At 40.3% G+C, this 22,003-nt stretch overlaps 1 protein-coding gene across 4 annotated transcripts in view; it reads right to left on the bottom strand.

The window, feature by feature from the left end:
* LOC142379793 (CUB and sushi domain-containing protein 3-like) overlaps positions 1 to 22,003 on the bottom strand; it is a 284,354-nt gene that overhangs the window by 115,609 nt on the left and 146,742 nt on the right. For all 4 annotated transcript variants that reach the window (XM_075465063.1, XM_075465065.1, XM_075465064.1 and 1 more), the window contains exons 32-34: positions 8,673 to 8,786; positions 8,031 to 8,126; positions 7,464 to 7,667 (exon numbers count right to left, since the gene is read on the bottom strand). In XM_075465063.1, the coding sequence (XP_075321178.1) occupies positions 7,464 to 7,667; positions 8,031 to 8,126; positions 8,673 to 8,786 (414 nt within the window). The remainder of the gene's footprint in view (positions 1 to 7,463; positions 7,668 to 8,030; positions 8,127 to 8,672; positions 8,787 to 22,003) is intronic.

Here is a 22,003-nt window from a genome sequence, read left to right as displayed (position 1 = left end):
GCGATGTGAGGTCTGATTTTTTCATCAAGAACGATTTTGTGATGCAAATGTATTACTCTTTTGAACACATATTGTTTTGAGAAGCAAGACGCTTTATTTTTCTAGCCCCAGCCAACTAGCCGGACTACTTTCGTGGACGCCAAAACTCAGCTGGAACTCGGCTCACAGGATGCAGCGGGGGGTAAGTCAATGTTCATAAATGATATTGCTAATATGGGATGTCATACAGCTTCATGTCAAAAGAGGCGAACTAGCCCTTTAAGAAAAGGAAAATTGGGACCATCCTTTACTAAATGTAAGGAGATAATTCTGTCTCCCTCTGGGTCAGGGAAAGGTTTTTTTGCCTCAAGCAGAGGAGTTTAAGTATCTCTGGATCTTGTTCACGAGTGATGGCAAGTCAGAACGAGAGATGGACACACGGATTAGTAATGAGGGTATTGCACCGGTGTGTTGCCGTCAAAAGGGAGCTGAGCCAAAAGATGACCCTTTACATTGACTGGTCCATCTTCGTTACAATCCACACCTATGGTCACAAGATTTGGGTAGTGACCGAAAAAATGAGATTGCAGACTTAAGCGGCTGAAATAGCTTTCCTTTAGAGGATGGCTGGCCTCAGCCTTAGGGATAAGGTGAGGTGCTTGAGCATTCGGGGGAAACTCGGAGTAGAGTCGCTGCTCCTTCACATTGAAAGGAGACAGCAGAGTTAGTTTGGGCATATGATTAAGATCTCTCCTGGTAGCCTCCCTTTGGAGATTTTTTGGGCATATTTGAATGAGACGAGGCTCCTGGGTAGACCCAGATTACACTGGAGGGATTATGTATCCCTTCTGGCCTGCGAGGAGGAGCGAGGGAGTGTTGCTGGGGACAAATTTCTCTTCTGGATCTGTTGCCTTTGTGATCCCACCTTAGATAAATGGGAGAAAATGGATGGATGGATTGATCTGTTCCACATTTCCTTGCTGCAGCAACATACAAAATGTTGCTTGATTATTTTCACGCAATCATACTAATTAACATCAGTGAGTAGCCTTTAAATCATCTTTAACTTTTGTGGTATTTTCATTTACTTCTTTGAATTACCAACGGCAATAATGAATTAATATCTAATACTATACCTTATTTTACTTATGTGTTTTGCATAATATGATTTAAGCTATATGATTGCAAAATGATAAAACACAGTCGAAGGGGGTCAAACGAGGTCAAGGAAAAGTGCTTAGAAGAAGACAATAAGGTACAATTACATTGTATCCTTGGTCTTCCAGACAACATTTCTTCAGTAAATTAATCTACACGAGGAACTGAGGAAACGGGTACATAAAAACACTTTGCCATCTTCCAGCGTCCTTCTCCTGCTTTGAGGGTATCGATTATTTTAATTCAATCTTACGCAGCGGCTCAGAACAGCCCGTAGCTACTGACAGTTGGGACACATTTGAGTGTTTGTGGGAAAAAAAAAAATTGTTGAAATTCGTATTAAACCTTAAAAAGTTAAGCACGCTCAAATCTCTTGGGGTACACTAACTTTCACGTTTCCCTTTTCCACTGTAAATGTTGAAAAAAGTTAGCCTGATAAACCAGCCTAAATGGATTGGATGTCTAATTTAGTCTGGCACCGATCAATGGATACAACGGAACATTGTTGATGAGCACAACCCGTTGTCTTTCAAACCGCGTCTGTGCCTATAGGCCAACGCTCTGACCAATCAGCGCAACTGACTGTGACGTAGTAAGCGCGACAGAAAGCTTTGGTGGGAGGGGACTCTTCCAAAACTGATGCCAAGCACAGATTCTATAATAGGACAGATACGCCACTCACGGTGCATTTCCGGTTTCCAACGAGGCGATTTTGGTTGCAGTTCCACCCTCTTTCCACGTGGGGCGCCCAATTTTGGAGACCAGAATGAATGGAGTCCTATGGAGCTATACGCCCTTTCGTGCCCTTATCTCAAGATATAATTTTTTCTCTAGTAATTCGAATGTTGTTTTCGAAAGAGGGTGTTTAGAAAATACCCATGGCTGAGTTTTAGATTTTTAGAGCCACTCATTTGCTTAAAAAAAGGATTTGAAGTGTATATGACGTCATACATAGCTGGTCGACCAGCTGTCATTAGCACAATGCTAGCGCGTTGTGGACAACAAGAAGCCAACCAGTAAGAAATCAAAGGGATATATGTACTCGTTCAGATGATTTTTTACTTGAAACCCATGTTGAGCTCTCAGAAACTACATTCAAATCTGAGCGCTCTTGAGGAGACTTAGGTGAAACTGACCATTTGTAGCATCTAGCTCCATTGGGCCCCATTCATTCTGGTCTCCACCGACGCTCCCAGTGGAATTCTGGTGGAACTGCAGCCAAAAAGCCGGTACAATGGGGCTTAATAGAGTGGCAAGGCTGTTCGTTATAATGGCTGTGTGCCAAGGCTGAATCAAACGAGCACTGTTCCATTGCCGCCGCCATCTTTCTTGTTGTGCTTTCGCTTGTCTATGTTCGCTTCCACTGCCCAACGTCGCACTGCTCTGTCGTCACTCCCTCAGAACCCTCTGGCCCGCCCGCGTTGATTCAAAACACATCTCTGCGTTGTGATTGGTTTAGTTGCCATCTGCCAGATTCAGGGCAGTATTTTCAAAATGACAAGTGGATCGAGGCCAGACCCAACCGCAGGCAAAACATTTTGCCGTCCAGCAGTTGGCGCTGGTTTTCCAGGCTAGAAAAAAGTTTCATTTTCCTGTACGGCTCTTAGTAAATGCATTGGGGAGATTAATTGATGAGATTAATGACTGGATGTGCTCCAGCTAAACAAAAACAAAACTGAGGTAATTGTTTCGGAGCCAAAGAGAAACGATTACAGGTCACCACAGAACTTCAATCTATACACCTAGAAACTACCAACCAGGCCAGAAATCTGGGTGTAGTGATGGACTCAGACCTAAATTTGGAAAAACACATTAAGGCAATAACAAAGTCAGCCTACTATCACCTTAAGAATATATCGAGGTTAAAAGATCTGATGTCTCAGCAGGACCTGGAAAAACTAGTCCATGCATTCATCTTTAGTAGGCTTGAGTACTGTAACAGCACCTTTACAGGTCTACCTAAAAAGTCTGTTAGACAACTGCAGCTCATTCAGAACTCTGCTGCTCGAGTCCTCACTAAGACCAAAAAAGTGGACAACATCAGTCCAGCTCTGAGGTCTTTACACTGGCTGCCTGTCCATCAGAGGATAGACTTTAAAGTTCTGATGCTGGTCTATAAAGCTCTGAATGGTCTAGGACCAAAATATATCAGTGACCTCCTGACCCAGTATGAACCTTCCAGACCCCTCAGGTCATCTGGATCCGGTTTTTTATCAGTTCCCAGAGTCAGAACCAGACATGGAGAAGCTGCATTCAGCTTCTATGCTCCACATGTCTGGAACAAACTCCCAGAAAGCCTCAGATCAGCTGAAACACTCAGTGTATTTAAGTCCAGGTTGAAGACACACCTATTTTCAGCTGCATTTGAATAAAGCTTCACATGTCTGGAACAAACTCCCAGAAAGCCTCAGATCAGCTGAAACACTCAGTGTATTTAAGTCCAGGTTGAAGACACACCTATTTTCAGCTGCATTTGAACAAAGCTTCAAATCTGAAGCTTGAGTTTCAAAACTTAATCACATTTTAACTACTGATTCTGATTTTATCTATTGTTCTTTTTTCTTTATTTTTTGTTTAAAATTTAAATCATGCTTTTTATTTCTACTTTTTTCTTTATTTTTTGTTTAAAATTTAAATCATGCTTTTTATTTCTACTTTTTTAATAGCACTTTTAATCGCCTTGTTGTTGAATTGTGCTATACAAATAAACTTGCCTTGCCTTTATTTCATGGTCATTTTTGTTGATCAGCCATAACATTATGACCACCTGCCGAATATAGAGGGCACTCTCCTCATCTGAACATCTGAGGGTGTTCTAGAGTGTTTCCCTAAACCTTAGCAAAGGATTATTTGGGCCCTGTGGGTTGTGGGGAGGGTCTTGCTTCCCCTCGGATGCTATCAGATTAGTATCTGGAGAGTTTAGAGGTCAGGGGAACACCTTCAGGCTCTTTGATATGCTTTTTAGCCCTTCCTAAGCTGTTTTTGCAAGGCTCAGTGCTGTCCCTCTGTGGAAAGCTGCTCATAAGAAGAGTGGTGTTGCCATACTGTAGGTGGTGGAGGTGAAATGTTTATCTAATGTATCTATCTTCCCAACATTTAAGCACAGAAGCCAGCACCCTTGAGAGCTTAACTGCAGCTGCATGTGAAATAAAGATCCTAATTATGGAGCATAATGAAAAGAAGAAAAAGCAGTTAAATGAAAACTATCTATATGCTGTAGTTTTACTGTTTTTAAATAACGAGAATTTACATTAATCATGTTGCACTAGAACATAAATACTTGTCTTCTTGTTCAGAAAAAATTCGAACAAAACATTAATCAAACAAAGATTAGTCAAACTGGTAGTAATTTCCACTTCCATTTCTGAGACTTTATTATTAAACATACCGACCTCACGAGCAGCACTCTGGTCTGACCCTTCCACACTCCCCCAGACTGAGACACTTTAATTGGTCTAGGGAGGCTCTTTCTAAACAAGAATCCACAGTTTAAAAACAAGCACTGTGTGACTCTGTTTACTTGTTGACACCTTCGAACAAGTGTTTTAGCCAACTGTGAATTCCACAGTGTGGGTCTACCGAGTAGGAAGCATAGCAATCTGTGAGCTTATGTAATACTGGCAGTGATGTTTTATTTTCTTTTACATTTAAAAACAATGTGGAATTTGTATAAGATGCTGTTGCCGTTCTTTCAGTTGATCGGGGACAAGCCAACAACTTTCAATATAAGACACAATGCATCCAGTCAGGTAAGGCTTATTAATTCATGGGAGAATGTCGTATAAACTAATTCAACAGCTCTGGATTTGTGAGACACTGAACAAGCGTTGCACAATGAACCAGGTAAATCTCAGCAGGAGGAAATGGATATCTCTCTTTTTATTAAAGTCTCTTACACTGTCATATCCCATAAAGTGTGTTTGTATAATTAGGCACAATGTTTTTTTTCTCAAGCTTCCATGAAACTTTAACCATTATTCGAAACAAGTACACTGTTGCTGAAGGAGATGCTGCAGCCACATTCTATCTCCAGATAGATTCACTGTGTTTAAAATGGAGCTGAGTGCGCCACTGCTATTCCCTCACCACTTGGCAGGGAACTTAGATGAACCCTGGGCTAAAAATCTCCTGCACTCACCGTCTTAAACTATTTGCTGGCTGCCACAAGGCCTTATTTCAAAGGTTTTGCCTCACATCAGACACAGCTCTGCATCCACCAAAAGCAGGGATGTCTAAGTGAAACTGTGCATGTCCTACTAAATGAACATTAGCATATACAAATAGTGAAAATCCGTTCTTGCATATGAATGTGATTTGTGTATCTACATGCTGGTATGTTTTTTTTCCAGTGACACAGAGCGTACAATGTTCTAGCCAGACACCCGTGTAGAGAGATACCTGTCCCCAAAGTGTTTTCCCATTAAATATACCCATCAGGTGCTGCTGTTTTATTAGACGCCATCAGTTCCTCATATTTTCACAGATTTTCAGTTTCAGTTAACCAGCAGTTTTGAAGCTGAAATCTTTTATGTGAAACAAAACTTGCTGCTTTTCATCCATAACAAGGATAGAGAAATATATGTTGTGTTGTAATATCACAAGGAATACGACAAACTGTCCACACAGCATGAGCAGCAGCTCTGCAGAACAGCAGCATCAGAAGCATGACTCAGAGATTGTATTTAACTGCAAACAAGCAAGGTCAAACAAAAAAAGCATTTCTTTTTTTTTTCTTCTATTGTTTTGGATTAAAATTCACCTTCACTTTGAGGTCCAGTGTAATGGGTTGGAGCAACATCTACGGGCAAAATTGCAGATTGCAGTGAAATGAATATCCCTTCAACACTCCGTGTATAGAATAAACCCCGATTGCCTGGCAGGATAAGCCTGCCCAAGTGTTTTTTGTTTTTTCTTTCTGGGCTACTGCAGAAATATGGCAGTGCAACATAGTTGGTGGAGAAAAGCGCCTGCACTGTCTGTGGATGTAAATTGCTTGATCTATATGGTAATAAAAACACAAGAATTACTTCATTAACATAATTCTTCTCTAAAGAAAACATTCATAGTTTAGATATTTAAATGGCATTTAAGCCTATAAACTGCACAAGCTTGGACAGTGCGGTATTATGAAAAAGACAGTTAACTGCTTTAAAGGCAAATGGCTGAGATTGCACATAACCCTTTCACAAATATTAACAGAGCAATTTTGAGTTGTTGTGATAATGAAGCTAAATTAAAAGTGGAAGCAGCATAAAGAAACTGAATACAAAATTAACTTTAAAATGTGCGTGCTTAGTTTGGTGCCAAACAAGTAGTAGATGATAGGTTTACAAGAGCTTTAGTAGAGTAGTTGGTGCAGGTAAGAAATGTAAGTTCTTTATAGAGCTCAGTAAGGCTGAAGTGAACAGTAAATTCAGAAAACTATTATCTGTAGGTCTGTCTATTTCACACCAACTTAAAAGTGTGATAAAATATAAATCATAGCTGCAATAACCGGCAGTTTCTGGAGCTCTCACAGAGCAAAGAAAAGGTTGGTGATTCTGAATTCCTCACTTGATACAAGAATGTGCATAGTTGTGTGCCTCTGTGTTCACATGGGCAAGAAGTAGGGTGCAGTCAGATGTAGTGTTAGCAGCCGTATTGAAGAATCTTTCACGGTCTGCTTTCCTTTTAACATGTATTAAATGAAAATCCATGAGACTATCATCGTATTAACACTTTTTTTCTTTTCTTTTTTTTTTTTAAATCATTGTGGTGTGAGCTTTCTAAATGTGCAAACATTATGCTTGTATTAGTAATTTCAATGACAAAGAGGTTTGGACTGTTGCAAAAAAAGCATTGTACTGGTGTCAAAGCGCTCCGAGACCAATTTCTAAATGTTTCCCATTATTTTTACAGACAAAGAAAAAAACAAACACTTACAACTAACTTTTTAGTTACCCTGCAACCTTTTCCGATTCTCAGTCCATCAGCGGTTGTCTAACAACAATTAATAGTAAAACAGAACAAAACTCCATCCAATGTAGTACCAACTGGTATGCTGTCTATGTAGGACATGTATGTGGCACTTTGTAGAATTTTAAGTCCAACCCTCTTTCTTGTTGTGTGATCTATCAGGATCAGAAATAGGTGGCTTTTTGCAATTGGTGACAGATATTTGTAAAAGTCATGACAAAGAAAAGAAAAGGGAAGGAAAACAGACACCAACTGTGTTTGCACACCTGCTCCACCTTTCTGTGTGTGTGTGTGTGTGTGTGTGTGTGTGTGTGTGTGTGTGTGTGTGTGTTAGCGCATGCAGTGGGGGCTTGGGGGATGAGGATGCTTACCGACACATGTGGGCACAGTGCCGTTCCATTGGGCCAGGGCATTGGGCACAGCCTCACACCTGATGGCGTTGGAACCGTGCAGCGTGTAGCCTGGATTGCATTCAAACAGAACCACCATGCCAATGCCAAAGTCATTCCCTATCCGTTTTCCAAACCGGGGCTCAGGGACTGAGCTACATTGAGAGGCGCTTGTCCGAGGGACAGCTAGGGATAAAAGAGGAGGAAGCAAGAGACAGAGAAAGAAAGATAAAGGGTGGTGGGTGTGTTAGGCAGACAGGCAATAGGGAGAAGGAGAGATGGCAAGACAAAGGAGGCAGAATGATACAGCAAAGCTCTTGTGGATCTTCCTGCACGTCATTAGTCACTCTCATCTGCTGTGCCAGGACAAGCTATTTCATTCCACATCATTCTGCTCTCCTAAGGCATGCCCAGCCACAAACGGTGGTACTCTGCTTCACAACCCTTTATGTGATTAATGCAAGGCTAAAGAATCTGCAAGCTGAAAGCACTCAATTCATGAATTAATTGTGTATATCTGGCAATATCTTTAAAAAAACACAACCTTACCTTGGTAAACAAAATGAAATCCCTTGGCTGTGTCTGTTCCATTTGTAGTGAACTTAATTGTTATCTTGTTTCCTGAACTCAAGGGGAGTGTCTCGCCTAAATCATAAAATCAAAGGAGACATAATCATGACTATTTTTAGATTGTGTTGTTTACAAATGGACATTTTAGGGTAAAACACATTCACAAAAACTCCCAAATGATTAATGCCATTTTTACAGTGGAAAGAACAACATGCTCAAGTTGTTCATATGCACTTCGCAATGTGATTTCTGAAATTCCGAGTCTGACCTCAACAGGATATTCAAGGTGTTAAAGGCTGGGAATTATGGATTTAATGAGTCCAATGCATTTGGTTTTGTTTGTTCTTTAACAAGATATGAGAGAAAACCGATAACAGCTGCTATGTTTCTGTTATTTTGATAAGGATATGAAAAATGTATTTAGTTGCAAGCCAAATGTATCATTTAACACCATTAAGGAACAGTAAGAAAGAAGGAAAATGAAAATGTTTATCCGATTTGAATTGGGTTGAGAGAGATGGATGTGCTGTCTTACCATCAAGCTACAGTACAACTCGTACCTATGAGCTAGTTGTATAGGTAAAAAGAAATACCAGAGTTATGAGAGAGTTATGTTTTTACCTGAGTGAGATCCATATATGGATGAGAGAAGGGCTGAATCTGTTGAGGTTCCATCATAGATCTCAACCACATCAGTGGGAAGAGTCTGAAATACCACAAACTGACCAAAGAGCACTGCAAAGAAAGTCACGGGAGGAAAGAAAAAGCAAATGACAATAGGTTACATCGAAAGATGGTAGTGAGCTTGAGCTAATCAAAATTTTTGTCATGAACTCTAAGTCCCTTTCACTTTTCACTGAAGACACTTAAAGGGGAACTCCGGGGCATTTGAAGCGCATTTCCATTGCTAGAGGTTGTCAAATACTGACAGTAGGACACAGAGAGGTGCAAATCGGCGCTCCCTGTGCGGCAATTGCGCTGTTTGCGCAGCCTGTCATGCTAGCCAAATACGTGGTGGCCAATGGGCAATAATAAACCTTCCACGTAAAACAACAACTTGCACACTGCAGAAACGTCACACCACTTTATAAACCATCCGACAATAAAGTCACAAGCCTTACCATCAAAACCATATGCATGGTTCTCACATTACTGGCATGGGGACGTTACAAAACAACTTTATAAACAGCATGTCACTTACCTCTTGTTGGTATGCTCGCGCATCTGAAAGCCCAAAAGAGTCAATGGACGATAATCCCATACACAAAGCAATTATCTTCTCTAGAAAAACTGCGTTCAAGTATTTAAAACATTACAACAATATTGTTGTAATATATTGTTGTAATGTTTTAAATACTTGAACGCAGTTTTTCTAGAGAAGATAATGTCAGTATTTGACAACCTCTAGCAATGGGATTGCGCTTCAAATGCCCCGGAGTTCCCCTTTAAGCAGGTAAAAATTCAAATAGTCACATCCTTTAAATGTTTAAAAGAGTGTGCTGCATTGAAAAATCTATCAAACCTGAAACACAGTGGCTAAAATTGCACATTTATGATGAAGTCAGTTAAATTTTTACTTTTTGTGCAATATTGTTCTGGATAGTAGCTTTTTATAGGTCACTGCAAAGTCCCACTTGCTCCCTATTGTAAACCTTTCTGTAACATTTTCTGAACAAGCAATAATTATGTATTCTTTGAATTTTGTATCTTTCTTTGGCATTTAACATATGAAGAATAACCTTTTTTTGGGCTAAAAAAAAATACGAATGTGATTTTAAATGTTTTCTTGTAGTTCTTTTTTTAAAAGATCAAAAATAAGAGAAGCTAAACCTGTTGGATATTAGGAAGCATCCAAAATCTGAGCTGAACCTTAAAGGCAATGGGAAGACCGTGTTTCGTTGACAGTGATATCAGAGGGTTAGAACAACATCAGCATTTGAACGAACCAATGTGACATTTGCTGGTAAATTTATATGTTGCAGTTGACTAGCTAATTTGCTATCTAACCCCCAAACTGATATTTGCTCTTTGCTTTTCCTCTGTGGCTGTTTGGTTGCTCATTGAATAAGCTAAATTGCAAGGACAAAACAGAGATAATGTTCGTCAGTCCGAAAAGAAGGAAACTAATTTCTATTAGTGTGATAATCTGCCTATGATAGAAGACTGTTGTTACAAGCATTTGCAAATGTGCTCTAAATTGAGGCAATTTCTACAATTTGCTTTTAATCTAGACAAATGGAAAACTAACACCATTCTGATGGATTAATGCCAGAAAAGGGGTTCCAGAAAAAAAAAAAAAAAAAAAGAGATTTATCCTGTTTACTTTTGGGATAATTTTTCAGATATGTATAAAATGCTTTCAATTGAACTTTTTATGAGGTTAGTCTTACCAATTTGCAAAAAAAACAATCACTGAATCCAGAGGTGAATACATGAATGAATCCCAATCTGGAGGTCACCTGAAAAGTCACCAAAAGTGACATCGCATCACTCCAAACTCATGAATTTCTTGGAGGGAGAGCATCTGGACAAAGTCTTTGTCGAATCTAATCTTTGATTTAACTGAAGGGTTGACTTAATGAAAGACACATTAGAACATGACCATTCTCTGCAGTGAGGACGAGAGTTATTCAAATTATGTCCGACAGAAATATTTTACCAGTGAGGCGTTCCTGATTATATCAAAAGGCACACAAAGTTGCTGTATGCATGCAAAAGTATTAATTCTAAAATTACAGCCTCATTCTTGCCCTTTGATTAACAGTGTGAGCTTCATATTCTTTGTGCACTTCTCTTTTCTCCCGCTCCCTCTTCTGCCACTCACCAATCTCATTTCATTATCACAAAAAGCTGATTTTTTTTTTTGTGCATTCCATGGGGGCGTGCTAATTAGTGCCATCACAATGCTTTCCAAACAAAAGCAAATATTTGCCAAAAAACAGGCACATCATCTTGTCAGCTACATTAACTCTGAAATTCATAGCACAACACACTGTGCCATATCTGTCCAAAGGAAAAACAAGCGAACCAGGCCTGCATCACTCACTGTGGGCTCTGATATGTGTTGAGATAGAAGCCAGGTTTCCTAATAGTAAAATTAAATCTTCATGGGAAACACGTTTTAAAAAGGAACAATATTTGTCGTTTTCAAGACAATGACAATTTTTTTCCCCCACTCCCTCGATGTGGGTGGTATCAAAAGAAAGCACCTTTAAAAGAAAAATAATCAACAATGAAGATTTCAACAGCTGTGTTGGTCTGAGACAGATAATTTCTTAACAGAAAAATCAAAAGTTCTTAAATATGTGTGCCTTGTACAAGCCAGTCTTTCAGAATATTTTGTTGCTTTATGACTAGAATTCTAGATTAGATAGACCTTGAACAAACTCATCTATTTTTACTTAAAAAGCGATCATGGAAAACCTCTGAGGTATCAGGTTTTCCCTCCCTCCCATCAGCTGCAGTCAGAATTTTGAGTATCTTCTGAAATTGCAAATAAGCTAAATTTGCATTTTTCAAACTCAATCAAAAATTCAGATTTGCACCAACCCAACCCTAACCTTGATTGATTTAGATCTTTAAAAAATGCCCAAAGTTTTTCCACACTTAGTCTTTGGCACTATTTGAGGAAAAGAGTTATTTAAATTACCTCTACATTATTCTTGTAGCCATCTAAGATTCCATGTATCTATAAATTCATAATTTTAGCAATGGCAGGTTACCGATGTTTTTAGTAGCATTTATATTAGAACTCATATCTGGATAGTTTAAAAAAAGACAATCTTTTTCTTTTTACTTATCCTTTTATGTTGTTAGATGTGAGCATTATGTTGCTGAAAGATCTTCACATCAAAACAAGTTTTATTATTCTGCGTATTATTCTGTTTTTCCAATAAAGTAGTGATGTCCTTGTTAACCTTTGTTGGTGGAGGCCCACTGGAGACTACACAGCAACTGTTGTGATGTAAGACCACTCCAGATTATTACAGTTCAGACTGAAAGTCCTTATATTTGTTTTCAGTGATGTTTTTTTTTCTACAATATACACAAAATTTTACAGACTGATCTCACTGAATATCTTAAATCAACTAACAGTAGAAACTGTAAAATCAATACGAAATGGTAATGTTTCATATTAAATAAAGTAACACATTCTCAAAATAAAATATTTTTCTCGAGCTGTTATACCGAGACAAAAAAAAATGCTAGAGCTGGGTCTGCTAACTGAAAAGCAATTTACAATATGTCCTATTGCTGTCCAGTAAAAGCATCCTTCACTGTTTTAGCCACATCGCCATGATTTAAAGAAACATTAAAGAAGATTGTGAACCTTAAAACTATGTGCTTCTCACTTGTTTTGAAGTACACCAACCTTTGTCATGGACATTCCCAGGCCTGAAAATGTCCTGGAGCGTGTGGGGTCTGAAATATTGCAATTCACAACTTTGGTTTCCTGCCCAGAACCGACACTGTTAAGCTTTATGGCAACACGTAATGCACCAGCAACTAGATAAAACACATTTTTGCCTTAATAAATAAGGTAAGCCAAGACAATGCTATGAGAGAAACTTGGGACGAAGAGATAAGGAGTACAAGCAAGACCAGGGACAAGAATAAATATCAATAAATATCAGATTGGATTTTACTGCCAGAGAGCTCAGAAAAAAACAGGATGACAGAGGGATGCAGAGTTAGCTTCAGTGTTACTATCAGCAAGTAATAACTGATTAGCTCTCTCGTTCTGGTGCATTTGATGTACCAAGGTCTGTCGGTTAAAATAATAGCGTGTAGGTCTAAATTTTTGGAAAGCATACAAGAGTGATCAATTCTCTATCTGCTCTGTGTAGGCTGTAAATCAGAGGAGATTGAAGCTGTGGTTGATTACTTAAATAAAACTAATGAGGTATGTTTTCATACTTCAGACATTAACTTAAGTGCTCTGTGTCCTGACTGTTGGGAAATACACAACATTCAGATCCTTCAAAATTGTAAATCAGAGCTAAACGTTACAGAAAAACTAGAATGTTTTATTCTTTTAGTCTTTTTGAGGGCATGTTTATTCATCATTAATATCATAGTATAGAAAAATGCGTAGTCTTATTCTTGTCTTATATTAGTCTTGTAACATTACCTACCTGGTCTCATGAAACATTTGGTGGCTTCTGGATTTTTTATTTTATTTTACTTTCAATCACTGTCTTGAGTATGAAAACAAATTCATGCATAGTTGTGCATGCACAGGGTTCAAATGAAGGTTTGTTGATGTAGGAGTAGCCAAAGAAAAGAAGTAGCCACTGTCACCTTAATTTTCACAGCAGTGTGGGCCTCATCTGGCACGCAGACTGACATTACACCATTGTGAAACCATTTACAACAAAACTGCTAGAAAAGTAAGAAATGGAAAAAGCTTTGAGTGAGTTGGCTTTGAGTGAGTTGTATGGCTTTGTTTTTGCTGGCATTCTTAGTGACTGTAGGATTGTTTAGGTGAGTTTGTCTGCTGAATCTGCATGTGTGTCTTGTCCTACCTCCACCTCTGACACCCTCTATATTTTCATTACCCCTACCCGAACCAGGGTTTGAATCCCATTCCTACTTATCTTAACCTCTTATATTTCTCCCCCTACCTGAACCAGGGTTTGCATCCCCACCCCACTGTTACTGGTGTGCAGTTGGTGAAGAGGCTGAGGTAGCTTGTGGCTGTGGGAGGAAATAACAAGATGGTGGTTGTGGTGTGAGGAGCAGTGATGGCTGGCATTAGGGGGGTGACTCCGGGACGCCAGTGGTCATTGTCTAGCCTCCTGGAGATGTCGTGGGCCCAACTAGACGAAACACTGATGAAAGGAGGTTCCCACCTGATGACCCCAATGATATGTTGGTCAGCACTGCTCACTGGTCTATATAGGGAGTATAGGGAATTACTCACTGAGTCTGGTCCTTTTTTTCTTTTTTTTCTTTAGCACAAGTTTCTTGTGTTTACCTTGAATCCAAATCTAGCCTAGCTAGTGACTGTTGTGAATAGGGCAGCTGACAACAAGGGAAAGACCATGTGACAGATTGGAAAGACAGCTGACAGGAGGCAAAGACCCCAAAGGTGCTGCCATGGGCTAGCAATCCATGGTAGCGGTAGCGAGGCCTAGCAGCTTTGTTACAACCAGCATAAGCTACAAACAGATTAAAGAGAATACCCCTAGAGTCAGCGAGAGCAGGGGCGGAAGATGACTCACAGGCAGACTACATGGCAACTGACACTGGAACGAACATGACTAAGAGGTGGATACGCGACTCAGTGAAGGATAGGGGCACAGACCTATTCTCTAGGGCTAGAACTGACCAGAATAGTTCTCAGAGGAAAGAGAGCGTAGTTGGACATGATAAAAGTGGTAGGCTAGAGGCAAGTAAGCTCCAGGTTTGTCCTTGTGGCTGGCAGAAAGTAACATCAGTTAGAGGCCTTAAAATGCATCAGGGAAGAAAGAGATGTGTGGTAAAGGAAGGGCAGTGTGGCCGTATCGATCAGTACTTTTTAAGAAGTCAATCCGGATGAAGTCCAGGCTAAAAATAGGCATTATGGCAGGGTGTACGATTTCTCCATTAGCATTTACAATGGTGATGGAGATAATTATTAGAGCTTCCAAGTGGGTTGCAGGTGGAGAGAGACGTCAGGATGGCATGCATCTTACACCAATTAGAGCATACATGGATGATATGACGTTAGTGACTACAACAGTGCCATGTATGAAGAGAATACTTGAGAGACTTAATAAAAATCTATAGTGGGCTGGGATGAAAATCAAACCTACTAAGTCTAGAAGTATCTCAATAAGTAGAGCGAAATTAAGTGATAGAAAGTTTGTAATAGATGAAGAAAGCATTTCGATAATTAGGGAAAAGGCAGTAAAGAGTTTAGGCAGGTGGTATCAGGCAGACATGAATGATTTTTTTCTCAAGTCTGCGTATCGACTTCCTTCTGCCAACAATTTACGGAGTATGTCACTGTCACCTTCATTTTCACAGCAGTGTGGGCCTCATCTGGCACGCAGACTGACATTACACCATTGTGAAACCATTTACAACAAAACTGCTAGAAAAGTAAGAAATGGAAAAAGTTCAAGAAACTGAGCCAAACTCAGCAATAAAACTGAGAAACTAAATAACCCCTAAAAGCCACTGAAAGCTCATGTTCCAAGAAACGGTGGTTTGAAATGACCATCCGGCAACCAAGCAAAAGATAGTATGAAGAAGAAAACGCTTTGGGTAAGTGTTATTGTCTCTATGTTTCTATAATAAGCCTTACCACCTCACTGCTTCTGTTTGACAAAAAAAAAAAAAACAGATTGAACATGCGCACCAGCCAAAGACAAATGAAAGACAAAACACTCCAAGAAAGCAAGAAAAAGTACAAATGTCCACACACAAGAAATGCGCAAAAAAAAAAAAAAAAAAGAAAGGTGCACCCACATGAAGCAGCGCAGGTGATGTGTTTCTTTATCTGTCGAGAAGTGAGAATGCCCATGTCTTAACCAGAGTCTGAATAACAGGGGATTTTACCTTAGGGACAGCTCACTGCTGTGCTATTAGCATACCAACACTGTGCTATGTTGAATAAGTTGCACTTTGTAAATACACACACACACAAACTCAAACACAAACGCCTGTATACACACTGTCATAAGCAGTGTCGCTCATTTCTGCCTCTAATCCAAAATCAGCCATGCATGACTCCAATCTGCTCCTTTGCTGTAATCACGTCCAGATATTAAGTCAATAAATCATTGGAAACTTGTTACCTAATTTATGCAGGACTATGATGAATCTGTTGTCATCTGGGCCTAGTCATGGTAGTGTATTGTGATGAATTTGGACATGAACAAACATTTCCATGTCTACATCGTTACCTTGAATTATCCAAAAGCAGTTTAGCTGCTTTAATCCCATTCCTCTCTAGATATTTTGGTCATTATACAAATGAAATCCTGCTAATCATACAACAACTGTCCCTGCTGGGCTTTGGCAATGCAAAGAATGTACTGAACAGGTTGAGCCTTCTCTCAAGGCAATGGCAAACTAATGTCTTTATATTAGAAAGCTTTTTTTTTTTTTAAGAAAGAGGCTGTGATGGTTTCGGTCATCCATGGTGTCAAACAGATATGAATCAAACAGAGACTGTTGATGGAATGGAATGATGGAAGTAAAAGAGCAAAAAGACATAGTAAACACTTACAATGAACCATGTAGGATTTCAACTTCAAAACAGCGTAAAGTTAAAGAATTTATTCAGCAGAATGATGCATCCCAACAAATAGTCCCCGAAGATACTTGCCAGCCTGTTCACAGTGTGAAAAACCCATCCTACCACATCTCTAAGGTGCTCTACTGGCTTGGGATCTAGAGAAAGTGCAGGGAAGGGAAGTAAATTAAAATCAATGTCATGCTGCTGGAACTTTTCGGGGAAGATGAGTGCTTAGTGGTAAGATTTGTTATCCGGCTGAAAGTATCCCTTTGAAAAAGTGCAGACTATAGCAATGTAGCAACGTGGTACTGGGTCAGCAAGTGTGTTGTGGTGAGTGGCACTCAGGTGGTATTAAGGAAACCAATGTGGCCCAATACAATGTCTCCATTGCATGTCAGTTTTAAATGCGTTATGTACTGTGGTGTATTTGGGGATTCAAACAGCCTATGTGCCTATTCAGGAAGAACTCTGCTGACAAAGACTTGGTCAAACACAGAAACTTTTATTGTCAACCAGGTCCGTATCAGAATTACAGAATGATGCATCAATCTGGAGAGGATCTTTCAAGCCTGAATGTCCGCAGACTTTCTGCTTTACTGTGGATGTGCTTTTCATTTCGTAGAATATGCCTGTTTTTGGTGACATTGAAGATGTTGCATGTTTCCCATCAACAGGCACAAAGCCCGGATATGGTGTGTGCGTATCTATTGAGCCTCTTCTGGACATACCAACTGGGGAGTGTGTTATTCTCAAATTTTCCTAATTTAGCCCAAACCCCCCCTACACAGTTGGTGGTTATCAGACACTTCAGTACCTTGCATGTTGATTCCACTTAAAGAGTTACCTCTGCTTTTACACAACTATCTTGTGTAATGTAGCTCATATTTTTAAAGCTACACTGGTGGATGTAGTTTTTAATTAGTTACATCAGTGCCACAATGCAACGCTAAACTTTTCCTTTTATGTGATAATGTTGGTTTGCAGTATGGTAATTGTCAAAGGGTTAGGTGAGTGGGTGGGGGATGGTGCTAGTGTTGGTATATATTTTGCCATCTCTCGTTTAGCAATATGTATACAGCCAAGATTAGAAGGATTAAAAAAGATCTCATGCTCATTATTTTTCAACTTGAGGCCATGTGTCAAGTCTCAGCTTTAATCTGAGGTTTTGAGACTGCAGTCCTGCTGAATAATGAAAACGCAGTTAATAGAGTTTTGATGCATATCGATAGCCTGGCTGACGCGTCCACATCTCGATGAGATGGTGGTCTGGGAACTAGGTGTGCATTTTCTCATATTTGAGGCGTGGTTTACGAATGCCTAGAGCCGTTTATTGCGCGCTACGAATGTCTATCAAATGGCGTCTGGTTCTTCCCATGCTGCTTTGCGCGCGATTCATAGCCAATTGTATCACTTATACCAGATGAAGTATGTGGAGCGACAGAAATTCGACGAGGCAATGAAATCTTTCAACGCCAAACGTTGCTCTTTTTTAAAAGTAAACTTGCGTTCTAAGCTACTTAAAACACTTTCTAAGGCTGCATCGAACGGTAACGTTGTGTCCGCTGCCATGTTGGATTAACACTCTACAAGCTGCGGTGTCATGCTTTCGACCCGCGTCGGACCCTAGTCTTTTTGCCGAGCCAAGTTTGGTGTGAATGCAATTGAGCTCCTCAGCCTCCGAGCAGAGGACGTTATTTACCGCCACATTTCGGGGACTATAGTGCTCTTGTATTCTCCGCATATGTTCTTCGGTGGCATCCCACGTTGTAACCATCCACACCCCGTAAAATAACATCTCCATGAACTGCATATACAATTGCAAAAACGGGTTCTCAAGGTGATTTTTTTGCTGATTGTATGGAAGAGCTATATGGCTGATATATATGGAAGAGTTATATGGCTGTTATATGTGCAATGTTGTGTATAGTGCCTGTTTTTTGTATTGATATATGTTTGCTCCTTGACACCTTAATTTCCTTCGGGATTAATAAATAGTACTCTACTCTACTCTATTTAACCCTACCTCCGACGCATGGTACGTAATTGTACACGCCCAGCATTTTATGTGTTTCGTGTGACGCTCTGCCACTAGGCAACGCCCCCTGAACTCGGCTTCAGGCGACACGGGTCACCTAACACGCCAAGCGTTCACATTGCTCGACGCGGGTCGAAGGTGCAATTTGGACCCACTAAGGTAGCGGGTCGCAGTGTGAAAGGGGCTAGTAAGTCACCTCTATCACCATCTAAATGGTCGTGCTCAGTTACTCAGGGCCACATCTACTGTGTATACACTGACATGCAAAAGAAAGGTGAAAAGGACCTATTTAGTAGGCAAATTAACTATTCATTGAACACTTGACACTTAGGACTTTGAGGAAATACAATAATAATGATAATAATAATAACACTTCTTAAAGAAAGTTCAACTGATTCCCTCAATGTTCTACATCTTTCTTAGGTGACTGTGCTTGTATGTTTTTAAAGAATTAAACTACCTTACTAAATGTCTTTTATGCTCACATACAAATCTCCACAAACCGAGACAGCAACATGATCACTCAAGGCTGACAACAAGCAGTTTTACACATCATAAGTACAAATGGGATGAACAGGAGTCATTGGTGCAGGGGAGGAAGATTTGTAAAAAAAAAAAAAAAACGGACAGATTTTTTCTAATATCTTAACTCATTGGCTGCCAGCCATTTTCAGTTCAGAGACACCCATACTGCCAAGTGTTTTTCAGTATTTTGACTGATTTTCGAAGACCCACAGAAAAGTGTGTCTTATGACTATTTACACACCGAAATTACCAAAAGAAAGAGTAGACTCTCTTCTTTGATCAGGAAAAAAAAGTTTGTTTCTACCATTTTCAGTCTTTTAGTAATAGACAGTAGAACATAGGTTGGTTTCACCAAAAACAGCTTTTTGACCCCAAAAAATGGAGAAAACAAGCTCTTTTTTTTTGTGCATAGTGGCACTGCTGCCACCTAGCGGGTAATTTTGCCAGTATATTCTCTGTTTAGTGTTTACAAGCCTAAGATTTAGTGACGAACTCCGCTAGATTGTCCCCCAGCCCGCTCCGTTAAAAAACGCAATTGACGTCTATAGACGTCTTTGGCAGTGAACGTTTTTTTTAAATTGACGTCTATAGACGTCAATGGCACCGAAAGAGTTAAATGTACAATGTCACTGAATAAAGTATTGCAAGTTGCCAACTTCAGTATTTGTTGATAATACAACATACAAAACACTTCCATTTAAACCTTTAAAGTTAAAAGGCCTGCAATATCTGATATATTTTTTTGATATTTTTCTTTAGTTCCTTAAGTAACAAACGATCCATAGTTTGGAGACTTTTTCTTATTTTAGAAATAGGAGTGCTCGCAAAAACCAGGCACATCCAGATAGGCATATGCCCAATACAACATGTACAGAATCGTGTCAACCTGCAATCTCATGCGACGAACAAGGAGTCTCTCCAAGGTCTTCATGATATGAGATGTCAAAGCCATCGGTCTGTAATCATTCAGCTCCACCGGTTGCCCTAATTTGGGCACCAGTATGAGACAAGAAGTTTTCCCACAGCATCAGGACTTTTTCCATCTCAAGGCTCATATTAAAAAGCCTCTGAAGAGGGACTGCTAGTTGACCAGCACAGTCCTTGAGAAGCCTTAGACAGACTCCATCTGGGCCTGAAGCCCTCCCTGATTTAAGTCTCCTGAGCTCAGCTCCAACCTCCTCTATAGTTTGATACAGAGGTTGTAGCGGAGGAATGGCGACAGGAGTGATGTTGCTATCAACCATAGAGATGGGGGTGCAGCTGGACAGAGGAGGGCTAGTGGTGGGAATTGCTGCAGAGGTGGAGGTGCAACTGGACTGAGGAGGCCAGGCGGTGGGAGCAGCCACAGATGTGAAGGTGCAGTTAGGCTCAGGAGGCCAGGCGGTGGGAGCTGCCACAGATGTGGAGGTGCAGCTGTGCTCAGGATGCCTGGTGGTGGAAGCTGCCGCAGAGGTACAGCTGGACAGAAGAAGCAGCATAGAGGAAGCAGCTGTAGTGGTGGGGGTGGAGGGAGCAGCAGCAGAGGTGGAAAAAGCCACACTGTCAAACCGGTTGTAGTATTGGTTGAAAGTATTGGCTCTGTCCACATCACCTTCCACACACAGAGTTCTTCAGCCTGTATCCAGTGATGGTCCTCATGCCCCTCCATACCTTAGCTCGACGTAATGTCTTTTTAAGCTCCTGTTGTACACTCCTCCGCCTTTCTCTATCCCCATTCTGGAAGGCTCTCTTTTTCTGGTTCAGGAAGTCTTTGATGTCACTGGTGATCCATGGTTTATTAACAGGAAGTCTTTGTACACACGGTTTGTATGTGGGTTGTAGATAGACCATGCTGTGAGGGACACTGCCCTGTAAGCCTCCTTCACGTTAGCATAGAACAGATCTAGTGTCCTTTCTCCACGTGTTGGACAGTCCACATACTGTACAAAGCCAGTCAGGCAGGAGGATAGAGAGAGGTGGTTGAAATCCCCTGTGATTGCAATGAATGCCTCAGGATACTGGGTCTGTATCCTAGCAACGGCATCATGGATGACGTCACACGCCATTGTAGGTGCCACCTTCGGTGGAATGTAAACAACGATGACAACTGTGTATGGGAACTCTATGGGCGCATAGAATGCACGGAAACCAACTGACAGCAGTTCGATGTCTCGACAACGAACCCTCTCCATAACGGTCACATTGGGGAGGGTTTACCCATCTCTGATAATATCGCTGTCTTTTCGCTTGTACTCAGGTCATGATCTTCTCGTACGGCTGTGAAGCCGGGAATGTCCACACATGAGTCTAATGTGTTGTCGTTCAGCCAGGACTTAGACAGACAGATCAAACTGATCTCCTTATACAGCCGTTGGTTCCGCACAAGCGCCTCTAGCTCATCACACTTGTTTGGAAGTGAGTTAGCGTTTCCCATAATCACAGAGGGCAGAAAACGTTTGTACCTCTTTGCCTTTAGTTTTGCTCCAGCTCTGCATCCACGGTACAGCTTTTATAGCTCAGTTGGAATTGGATGTTTAATTCCCCGATCAATCCTTGACAGTGCCAACAGTTCTTCTCTTGTGTACACTGCTCTACTGGTAGCAGTGCACAAAACAAAACGAAATGTAAATAAAAAGCAGATCACTAAAAATCACTAAAAATGTTTAGATAAAAACGACAAAAAAAAAAATAAATAAATAAAAAAATATATAAATAAAAAAAAAAAAAAATCGATGAACAAAGTCTACACAGACTTGTTGCCGGTAAGGCCGGCGCATAGGCGTGCATAGGGGTGGGCGATATGGAAAAAATGTGGTATCACGATTTTTTTGCATAAAATCACGATTTCGATTTTTTATCATGATCTTCCATCCAAAATAAAAAAAAAGACCAATTACAGTAGAGTTAAGTCGACATGCTGAACCACAGAAGAGCTAAGGAGTAAAAGAAAGAATTTGGCAATCAACACATTGTAATTATACTGTAACCCAATTCAAGATGAAAAATAATGATCTAATTAATGACATCTGACACAGTGAGAGTGAAGCAACCGGAAATAGGAAAACGAACCACTGATGACGACTTGACTCCACCTCATGATGCCATTTAGCAACAGATGAGCAACGCTGCATGTTCATTTACTGCAGCCAGTCACGCACTGCCATCACCAGAGCGCCCTAAAGGAAT

The sequence above is a fragment of the Odontesthes bonariensis genome, chromosome 5 (assembly GCF_027942865.1).
Source record: "Odontesthes bonariensis isolate fOdoBon6 chromosome 5, fOdoBon6.hap1, whole genome shotgun sequence".
Taxonomy (NCBI): domain Eukaryota; kingdom Metazoa; phylum Chordata; class Actinopteri; order Atheriniformes; family Atherinopsidae; genus Odontesthes; species Odontesthes bonariensis.
This window is presented reverse-complemented; position numbering and strand designations above follow the sequence as displayed.